Source organism: Borostomias antarcticus (genome assembly GCF_949987555.1).
Source record: "Borostomias antarcticus genome assembly, chromosome: 21".
In the NCBI taxonomy this organism is placed as follows: Eukaryota; Metazoa; Chordata; class Actinopteri; order Stomiiformes; family Stomiidae; genus Borostomias; species Borostomias antarcticus.
Genome location: NC_140254.1, coordinates 14782736 through 14793987, shown reverse-complemented (window position 1 = coordinate 14793987; position 11252 = coordinate 14782736). Strand labels below are relative to the sequence as shown.

At 48.1% G+C, this 11252-nt stretch overlaps 1 protein-coding gene across 1 annotated transcript in view; it reads right to left on the bottom strand.

The window, feature by feature from the left end:
- Positions 1–6808: 6808 nt before the first annotated feature.
- polr1f (RNA polymerase I subunit F) overlaps positions 6809–11252 on the bottom strand; it is a 4816-nt gene continuing 372 nt past the window's right edge. The window contains exons 2-4 of the mRNA XM_084455165.1: positions 10858–10999; positions 10529–10737; positions 6809–7936 (exon numbers count right to left, since the gene is read on the bottom strand). Of these exons, the coding sequence (XP_084311291.1) occupies positions 7294–7936; positions 10529–10737; positions 10858–10999 (994 nt within the window). The 3' untranslated portion in view covers positions 6809–7293. The remainder of the gene's footprint in view (positions 7937–10528; positions 10738–10857; positions 11000–11252) is intronic.

The following is an 11252-nucleotide window of genomic DNA, read 5'->3' as shown; positions in this document are numbered from 1 at the left end:
CAAGTCCCTACAGCAAGTCTGAGATATATATATACTGTATATATCAGACTTGCTTTAGCTACCTGAATTTGATAGAGGTGATGATAATTGTGGTGAAAAATGCTTAAGTGCACCCCCCCCCCCCTTTCTCTCTCTCCCACTCTTTCTGTCACACGCCCCCCCCTCTCTCCGCCACACTCACACACACAGATATGAGATGAGATTGACTCCCGACCCCTCTCTGTGTTCAATGCCCTCCACACACCGTTATAGCTGACTCATAGACCAGCCTTCCTCTACACACAGACAGCTGATTGGCTAACCATCCTCAACCAATCACAGACTGTTTACACAGCTGGGTGGCCAGTGGAAGGCTGGGTGGGTGATGGCTGGAGAAACCCCAGTACACCACATCACATATCTCACCAACCTCCAGCCCCCCTCCCCTCCCCTCCCCTCCCTTCAGACCAAACCTCCCACTCACCAAACCACACATATCCCCCTCTCTGCCTCTCTCTCGCGTCCCAAAAGCCCCCCCCATCTCCCCCACTCCTGTGCACATGACAAATCATCACATCACAGCCCCCTTCCACCCTGTCTCCCCCACTGTCAGCACCTTCCCCCAACCCCCCCCCTCCCCCGTCTAAGAGTAATGTCTGTGTTTATTTTCCAAGAGAAGGTCACTCTGCGTTTAATGTGTATTTTTAGGGAGCTAAATTTCATTTGTTTAAAAGATCGCGTTACCTTCTTCCTTTAGTTTATTCTGTCAGTGGGCTTGATTTCTTGTAGAGGACCGATGCCAATGCTGAGGTGATGAAGATGGACATGATGGTCATGAAGATGATGAAGATGATGATGATAATGATGAGGTTGATACGGTTTTACCATACCTTAGTTTGACCTAATCCTCTTCGGGTGGGGACCAGAAGTGCAGCGCAGTAGGAGTGTGCGTGTGTGTGGGCGCGCGTGTGTGTGTGCGCTCGCGTGTGTGTGTTCGACTCTCAATGAGATCTTGATGCACCTGTGGCACCTAGACTAAAGCCAGGTGTTCCTGTTTTGGCATCATGTGCAGCATGTGTTAACCAGCTGTTCCATCCTGAAGAGGCAGCCAGCATGTAACCATCCACAGCTGCCTGGGAGAAAGAGACGGCCATGTTGGCTCTGAGGTGAACAACCCTGTTTCCTGAATTTGAACTGAAGTGAAGGAAACTGGAGCTATGGGTAGGAAACATGGTTATGAGAGTCATGGGGAATCTGGGAATGGATGAGAGCCCATCTTAGAAACCTTCTTCTAGGTATTCTGCTCGAGAAGGAAAAATCTTATGTTTCTGTATCTATGTGTGTTTCATATCATTTGTGATTTATACATGGTCCTTTGCGCATATCGATTTCTCCATAACACAAACTGTAGTACTTTAGAAGTTTGAAGTGGAGAGTTCAATTTTCTTGATGAATCATAATCAGTCTTGTTTGAATTGGATTATCGCCGCCTGAGTATCTTTGAGAATGTCCCGGTCAATGGCTTTTTAAGTGCTTTTCCAGCAGTCAGCACTGTAAAGTGTTTATGGACACAATCAGGCTAGCCTCAGTACCTCTCAGGCTACCCAAAAGTCTCTCTCTCTCTCACTCTCGCTCTCTCTCTCACACACACACACACACACACACACACACACGCACGCACGCACGCACGCACACACACACACACACACACACACACACACACACACACAGAGTTAGCATAAGGATATAGTTCTGATATTTCGTTCTGTCATGGGTATTGTTCAGTTGGTTGGTTGCGTAAATTTTCCCCAAACCACACCTTTTGTTTTCATCGCATATTTTTACCCTTCTAAAGGATTTGGAATGCTGAGGTCGAGAGTCTGATGAACTGCTCTGTGTGTGTGTGTGGGTCTGTGTGTGTGTGTGTGTGTGTGTGTGTGTGTGTGTGTGTAAAACTCCTAAAGCATAACTCCCTCTCTCTCTTCCCCTCTCCCCTCCTTTTCTCTCTCCCGCCCCCATCCCCTCCATTCCTACTGTATCTTATCCTCTCCTCTCCCCAAATCCACAGCCATTCATCAGCAGAAGGACTGTATGGAGAGAGGGATGAAAACATACTTTTGCGTCTCAGAGAGTTTTTCCATCATAAATCGTGTTTAGACACACACACACACACACACACCCACACACACACACACACACACACACACACACACCCTGAGCCCCTCAAGGAGGAGGACAAAGAGTTGAGCACACAGGCACGCACGCGCACGAATACTCTCACACACACACACACACACACACACACACACACACACACACACACACACACACACACACACACACACACACTTTCCATTGATTATCCGTTAAACAAGAAAAGGTGTGTCTATGATGAGATAATTCTGAGTCTGTGGCCCTCTCTGCTCCCTGCTGGGGTGCGTGGTTTGGTGTTGAGGGGATTGGTGTTGAGGGGTTAGGTGAGGTCAACATAATATTGCATTCTACCACAGAGCCAGAGAGCAGAGACTATAAAAGCTTAGTCCTGGTGTTTGTGTGTTGAGAACGTAGGAGTGAATGTCTGAATTTGTGTAAAAGACGTCTGAGAACCTCCAAGCGCCTCCTAATTAAACCGACCACTTAATCACACTGGTCTCCTTTTTTCTCTCTCTCTCTCTCTCTCTCTCTCTCTCTCTCTCTCTCTCTCTCACACACACACACACACACGCACACACGCACACACACACACACACACAGACCCACACATACACATAGGCACGCGCACACACACACACACAGACCCACACATAAACTCTCTCTCTCTCTCTCTCTCTCTCTCTCTCTCTCTCTCTCTCTCACACACACACACACACACACACACACACACACACACACACACACACACACACACACACACACACACACTCACACACACACACACACTCACACACAGTGGAATATATAAACTCACTGACAAATACATCCACATGCACTCTCTCTCTCTCACACTCACAAGTTGTGTTGACAGAGAAACTATGTTAGATCTCCATTCCAATAACAAACCTAAACAAATCATGCTATAATCAAGTCATTAGTGATCTACTTGACTTAAACGGTTCTGGAGAAACATTATATGCTATTGGGTTAGTGTTAGGCTTAGGGTGAGTATCTGGTGTGGTGGTGTCAAATGAGATTCAGGGGTATTGACAGCATGGATAAGTGTGTGAAACTGAACAGGCTACATAGACGTGCAAGCGCGCGCACACACACACACACACATCCCCTGAGAGGGGTGGAGTTACAGGTAACACCCTTCTGTCATCGTCAGGGTTACCGAGGGCAGGAGGGACACACCATGGAAACAAAATAACTCTGGGAATCCCCCTAAAACAATCTAGATAGGTATGCTTTGGGGTTAATAATGTGTGTGTGTGTGTGTGTGTGTGTGTGTGTGTGTGTGTCTACGTGGGCAAGCCAAAGCAGGGGTCACTGGCAAGGGCAACTGTTTAGGTCGTTTTTGGTTATTTGGGGGAACTGTGTGTGTGTGTGTGTGTGTGTGTGTGTGTGCAGAGGACAGAAAGAGTGAGCAAAGTGTACGTCAGAAAGCCAGAGGTGCCAAAACGTCTAGGAAATGTCTTTGAAAATGTCATAAACGGATTTCAAGGATGTCCGCAAGAGAGAAAGTCCTTTGATATGAGTCAAAATGGAGGATATACTGCTGCAGTTGCACAGGTCTGTCTGCTGGAACACTTAGATGGTTTACGACCTGCTGCCTGTTGGGGCTCTGGAGGGAGCAGAGAGCAGACCAAATCACTAATTAGATGGGGGGGGTGTGAAGGACAGGGGTTTGTGCAGAAGTTTGAGGGAAAGTGTGTGTGTGCGTGTGTGTATGTGTGCGAGCCGTCCTCCGACTGGACCTCCTTCACGTCAGGGCGTCGTTCGCTCTCCATAAAGCTCTCCTCTTCTCCTTTCATGTGTGTGGTTCACAGCCGCCGGGCCTGGAAAGTCTGACACACAGGAGATCGAGGCAGAGCCAAGCAACACACGCTCACACACACACACACACACACACACACACACACACACACACACACACACACACACACACACACCCCTCCACAGACTACTCATACTCTCATTGTCTCTGTGAGGCCTTCTCTCTCTGAAATGCGCTCTACCCCGCGATGCAACTTCTTTCACATTCATCTCCATCTCTCTCTCTCTAATTGATCTGCTCTTTCTCTTCTCCGCTCACCTCCATCTCCCCTCTCTCTCCTCCTCGGACTCCCCCGCCCTCCCGGTCGTGTGTGTGTGTGTGTGGGGGGGGGGGGGGTTGTGAAGACAGGCGGTGGAGATAGGTGAGGCCCGGGGCAGGCGGGTGGCAGGTCTGGAATGCGTGTGAAGAACAAGCGCCTATAAATCAAGACGGGAAGGGGAGAGAGAGGAGGCGAGGGAGGGAGAGAGGAGGCAAGGAGGGGGGAGAAGGGAAGCGAGGAGGGGGGAGAGAGAGGAGGCGAGGGAGGGAGAGAGGAGGCGAGGAGGGGGGAGAGAGGAGGCGAGGAGGGGGCAGAGAGAGGAGGCGAGGAGAGGGGAGAGAGAGGAGGTGAGGAGGGGGGAGAGAGAGGCGAGAGAGATGAGGGGAGGGAGGGAGGGAGAGAGGAGGCGAGGGAGGGAGAGAGAGAGAGGAGGCGAGGAGGGGGGAGAGAGAGGAGGCGAGGGAGGGAGAGAGAGGAGGCGAGGAGGGGGGGAGAGAGAGGAGGCGAGGAGGGGGGGGGGGGAGAGGCGAGAGAGATGAGGGGAGGGAGGGAGAGAGAGAGAGAGGAGGCGAGGGAGGGCGAGAGCGGTGAGAGAGATGAGGTGAGGGAGAGAGCAGGTGAGGGAGGGAGAGCGGTGAGAGAGATGATGTGAGGGAGAGAGAAAGGAGGTGAGGGAGGGAGAGAGAGGTGAGAGAGATGAGGGGAGGGAGGGAGAGAGGAGGTGAGGGAGGGAGAGAGAGAGAGAGGAGGCGAGGGAGGGAGAGAGCGGTGAGAGAGATGAGGGGAGGGAGGGGGAGAGGAGGTGAGGGAGGGATAGAGCGGTGAGAGAGGAGGGGAGGGAGGGAGAGAGCGGTGAGAGAGATGAGGGGAGGGAGAGAGAGAGGAGGTGAGGGAGGGAGAGAGCGGTGAGAGAGATGAGGGGAGGGAGGGAGAGAGGTGAGGGAGGGATAGAGCGGTGAGAGAGGAGGGGAGGGAGAGAGCGGTGAGAGAGATGAGGGGAGGGAGGGAGAGAGGTGAGGGAGGGAGAGAGCGGTGACAGAGATGAGGTGAGGGAGAGAGAGAGGAGGTGAGGGAGGGAGAGAATGGTGAGAGAGATGAGGGGAGGGAGGGAGAGAGGAGGCGAGGGAGGGAGAGAGCGGTGAGAGAGATGAGGGGAGGGAGGGAGAGGAGGTGAGGGAGGGAGAGAGCGGTGAGAGAGATGAGGGGATGGAGGAGGTGAGGATGGGGAGAGAGGGGGGAGGTGAGGAGAGAGGAGGGAGGAAGAGGGGAGGAGGAGGTTAGGAGAGAAGAGGAGAGATGAGAGGAGAGGGGGGAGAGATAAAGGGATAAACATTACATAGGGGGAGCAGTGCGTGATATAGATAAGATAGACATACAGATACAGATAGATAAACTGATACAGTAGATAGACAGACAGACAGACAGATATATAGACAGATAGATAGATGATAGATAGACAGACAGATAGATAGACAGGCAGATACATAGATGATAGATAGACAGATAGATAGACAGACTTATCGATAGATAGACAGACAGATAGATGATAGATAGATAGATAGGTTGAGGACTGGCATCTACAATTGAAAGAGACACTGGGAGCGATAGACTGAAGAGGGAGAGAGATAAAAGGATGAGTGTGAGAAGAAGAGTGTTGGGGAGGGAGCATTCTTTCGTAGCCAGACCTAGTATCTCCACACTTCGTTTATCCTGTGCCAGCACTTGAGTGTTTTGGCTGCACTTTTACCATTCGGGGATAGGGACCATGTATTTCTTTAAACCAATCACAATCATCTTTGGCATAGCAGTTGCTAGGTTGTTGTTGTTGTTTCACGAGGTCTGGATTGGCTGACCACGAGACGGCGCCACTGACTGGGCAGTAATAAAAGAATGACGAGGCTTATCCCCAAAACCTCCATCCACTGAGTCAGACTAGGGCGGGAGCCACTGGAAAAACAGTCTCCTCAGTCCAGCTCATCTTCATGGGTCTGTCTATGCGTGTGTATGCATGTGTGCAAGAGAGAGCAGGGAGAAAGTTTTAAGATGCCAGGGAAGCTAGAGGATATGACATCACCTCTTGGAAGGAAGCACCTGCTTTGATGTTCTGGGTTTATTGTGTCTTGGAGACGAGACAATAAAAGTCAGTGAGAGCGGGTGAGACGGAGAGAGAGAGGCTGACAGTCCATATCTCCCTCTCTTAACCTGGCTGTGATTAGATAAGAGGATTGCATATTCTCAGCACCTTACCTCTAATAAGGACCCACACTGCTGGGGGGGGGGCAAAGTCAACAGCGTGCTCTTAGGCTGTCAGTCGACACCTACTCCATCACCCCACCCCACCTACCTACTGTGGACTGGTTGAAGTAGGTGTAGAAGTCCCCAAACAGTACGAGTGTGCATTGCATGTATTCCAAAATTCACCTGGCCTGGAAAACCATACACTTTCCCCATCATACCCCATTATACAAGTCGTTTCACTGTTCAGAGCCTGGAACAATGTTCGGGAGATGCCAAAGTAATTTCAAAATTATTTAATGTATAGAGGCACTTAATAGGCTCAGCTTTGTTAACAAGTCATCCCACATGAAACCTACTTTAGATCAAAGCAGCACTAATTACATCTTGAATGCTCATTTTATAAGGCAGCGTTACCGACTGTTATCTAAGCCAATTTCTATGATAACAGCACTTCAGCTAAGCCTTAACTGACAACACAAACCCCATACATTCTATCGGGGCTTTCAGGGCTTTCATCGATCATAGGTTTCATAAGTAAAAAGTAGCTTATGGCACATATGTTGCCATTCCAAACTGCTTAGCACTCCCTTCAGGCAATTTATGGAAATACATCAACAATTGCCAAAACTGCATAAAAGGTACTGAGATTTTATCAGCACTACCGCACCTCCCTAATTATGCAAAACCAAAACCAAGCCCAGGTAATCTTAAGGCATTTCATCATCATAATTTTATAATGTTCAATCAGTTTCAAAAAGTATCCTGATTTCGTCATCATTTTATTATGTTTATTCCGTTTTTAAAAGTATTGTGAATCAGTCTTTCAGACATTGAGAACATCACCTTTCTTCTTCTTTCTGGCTCTGGGTGATTCAGGTTCAAGGTGAAAACAGGATGTGATGTCATCACCCGGAACCTTTTTCCGCTTTCCGTTAAGTTTGTCACTAAGGTAACCACTGGAGTTACTCCACTGCATGTCTATAGGTGTGATAGGTGAGATAATCTCTTCCTCTTTCACCCGTTTCTCTTTCTTCTTTTTCTTCTTCTTTTCCTCCGCATCCACCCATGGATCCGCACCATCAATGAACTCTTGTTTCACAACCGCCCTTTGCAGCCGGGGACATGACACTGCTGCTTCCTCCTCCTCCTCTCTGTGTTTCTCTCTCTTCTTCTTCTTCTTCTTCTCCGGTGTGTGCTCGTTAACGCTGCTGTCCCCTGCGGATCCATTCTCCTCCTGTGGAACAGCGCCCCCTGGCAGACCCAGCAGTGGAACAGCAGCCTCCTCCTCCTCTCTGCGTTTGTCTTTCTTCTTCTTCTTCTTCTTGGGGGTGGGAGTGTCAGGAGAGTCCTGGGTTCTGGGTTCTACGGGAGGTTCTGGAGCTGACGGTTCTGTTCCCGGTTCCTCCTGTTGGTCTGTGGGGACGTCTTGACCTGAGCTGTCCCCCTTAGCCATCAGCTCCTGTACGCTGAGAACCAACACACGAAACACACATCAGTTAATACAGCTACACACACACTCACACTCTCTCTCTACCCCAAACACACAAAGAAAACACACACACACAAACACTGGCGCCTAGTTATAGTTGGAAGTGGGGGTGCAAGATTAGTCAGCCGCAGACCTGGGAACAGAGCGCGCCACAAATGTTTGGGCTTAGTTCACAGGAATTTCCCCTCGGGGATCAATAAAATCTACCTATGAATACACTGAATTTGTTTGAATAGCCCACATAATCTGTATGCTACTCTGTAAAGAAAGACACGTATTTGTCTTCATTTGCTCTCCTGTTATCCTACATCCATGTCAGTTATCCTAGGCTCACTGATGTTTCCATTAGCCTATCTGGACCAGCGTGAAACAAAGTGTGGAGAAATGTCTGGAGAGACTAGCCTACCTGTATCTCTGGGGTCTCTCTGGCTTTGTTTACACGGCAGTGAAATGTGACCCAAATCCGATCTTTTTGCCTACATGCGACTCAGGTCAGATTTTTTCATGACCGTCTGAACAGCGCAAGTCACATGAAATCTGATTTTTTTTTTTTAATCCAACCTGGGTCCCTTTCAGAGGTAGTATTATATCGGATACATGTCTGATGTTTTGCAACACGCCCGCCGTCTGAACGGTCATGTCGCGTTAAATGCTACTTTTACGTCTCTAGAGCGGTGACTTGCAAATTCGTGAAGCGTTCCACTGTGGTGTGCTTGTGCGGCATACTGCACGTCACAAGACGATCCTCATCCTTCTTCTCGTTATCATTTGCTCATACCGTCGCCGGCTTCCACTGCACAAATAGCCTACTTGAAAATCAACCCGTAGTAAAGGCTAACTTCAGTTGTGGTTGTAACGTTATCATGGATGTATTAATAGAACGGTATCCATGGTTAACGTTACTTCCGTAAACAGTGCGTGACGTCCTGATGTCTTTGTTATTGTTCTTCTGCGCATGCGGGTCTGTTCAGGGCCGTGGGCTGTTCACACGGCAGTCAAATATAGGTTACATTTAAAATGTCATGTGAACAGCTAAACAAAAAAATCAGATCTGTGTAAAAAATCGGAATTGAGCATTAAAACCTGCCGTGTGAACTAAGCTTCTCTCTCTCTCTCTCCTCTGCCTTCTCCCTGAGTCTACCCTGTTTTACATCCATATGGCAAATGGACTGTTTTTATCCAAGTGCTTTACAATGACCTCTCTCATTCACCCATTCACACACACCAATGGTGGCAGCTGCCATGCAAGATACCAGCCTCCTCATTGTCAAGGACACTTCGACATGGACAGGAGGAGCCAGGATTCAAACCGCTGACCTCGCGATCATTGTGGGTCTAGCAGCTAAAGCGTGTAACAGGCATGCACATCGGCCAGACGTTTTCCAGCTGTTATATTATGAAAGAAGGGGGATACAGATGTGATTTTTAATTCATAGTCTAAATTAAACGGACAGATACACGTATTTTTCAAGATAGCTAAAATGTTTCAGAATAGTACTAGTCAAAAAGTAGGGATGTAAAAGCACACGTTTTCTCCCCCAAGTTTAATAGTGGGGGTGGAGGTGGCTTGCTCTTTTGCGCACACGTAGTGTTGTCACGATACCAAAATTATGACTTCGATACGATACCTACCCAAAATATCTCGATACCGATACCGAAACAATACCACGGCGAAAATCAAAAACATAAGGAAAAGTAATAGAATAGTAATGGAATAATAGATGACAGAACATGGAACTTTAAATTGTTGTCTTTTTTTAGTGCTCTGTTCAGTCTTTTTGCATCGTTTGAGTCTTTATTATATTTCCTGTAGCTTTCAAACACAGCTGGAAGGGAAGGTTGCCTCGACTGGGTGGTTTGGGATTGTGCTGGCATCTGTTTGTCTGTGTGGGGAGAAATCAATAAATTATGCCTATGTTGTTGCAAACTGTGAGATAATCAGAAGAACTTGAAAAGCTTATTATTATTATTATAATTAATTAACCCAGGCCTATTGAAGCATTTTTGCTATTCCAAATTATCAGAAGAGATAATTGTCTCACGGTTAAAAGTTCTCTCGCTCTAGGAGGTCGGAGCAGGTATTTATTTTTTTGTCACACGTGCGCTAGGCAGAGAGCTAGGCTTGCAGCTAGGCTGCAGCTATGCTAGCTAAAAGTCTCATGCTACGAATGAAAATTTGCTTCTCTAGCTATCATCTGGGGCAATAAATGTATTGTGCATTCATACATTCAAACATAAGGTAGGCTAAATATCCTTCGGTTGTATTCAGTACTGGTGTTGCTGTTGTGTGTATCTTATCTTATCACATTCGTTAACCTGTCGCTCTTTGAATTGTTTGTGTAAGCCGGCATGTCTGTCTGCAAAATGCTTTGCCAGGTTGGTCGTATTGGCTCCCTTGGTTTGTATAGATTTGTAGCATCGTTTACAGATGGTCTTTGTAATGTCCGTGGGCTTGCCCTCACTGTCGGCTCTGTAAGCAAAATAATGCCAGATTTCGCTGCGCGCATCAGCTTTATCGACAAGCTGTGGACGGTCGACATTTGTACTTTACACGCACGCACACACACACCTTGTCCTGTCCAGCCGTCCTCTGATCAGCAGGACCCCTGCTGTGTCGGCGTCCAGCTGTAACACCTCAAACTCCAGCTCCTCCCCTATCCTGGGCCCCACCTCCCTCCAGGTTTCCAGGGAGACCAGAGCGGGCTTGGGCACGCTGGCATTGAAACAGCCATGGACAAGACAGCCGGCGTGGTTCACACCCAACTTGTTCACCACACCCTGAGAGAGAGGGAGAGAGAGAGAGAGAAAAGGATGAGGGTAACCATGTTGATGGTTATGAGACACTAATTCAACCATTTCAACTGAAAGTCAAACGGGGAAAAGACCTGTCAAATTTACCAGAAGTTTCTGTCCTTCCCGAGGCTGAAAGACCACAAAGCTAGCCTCTATGTTCAGATGGATATATCCACTGTCGTCGTAGATCTGCCCTTGCGGACCCAGTATCCTGATGTTGTCGTAAGCCAGAGGCACCCCCTTCAGACTGCGAGGACAGGAGAGGCTAGTTCATTAGGCTACACTGCAGGTAGTTATTGGAGGTTGTCCAGCTGCAAACACTAACGTAATGGACTAATATCATGTAGCTAATTATTGTATACTGAATACTACTCTTAGAGACACACATACGGGCATTTTCCCATATACATCCATGTAAATGCACTTAGTTTGCACCTCTTACCCAATACAATGTTGACATACAATGGGCGATAGCGTGTGACGTAATGTGTCTCAAAGAA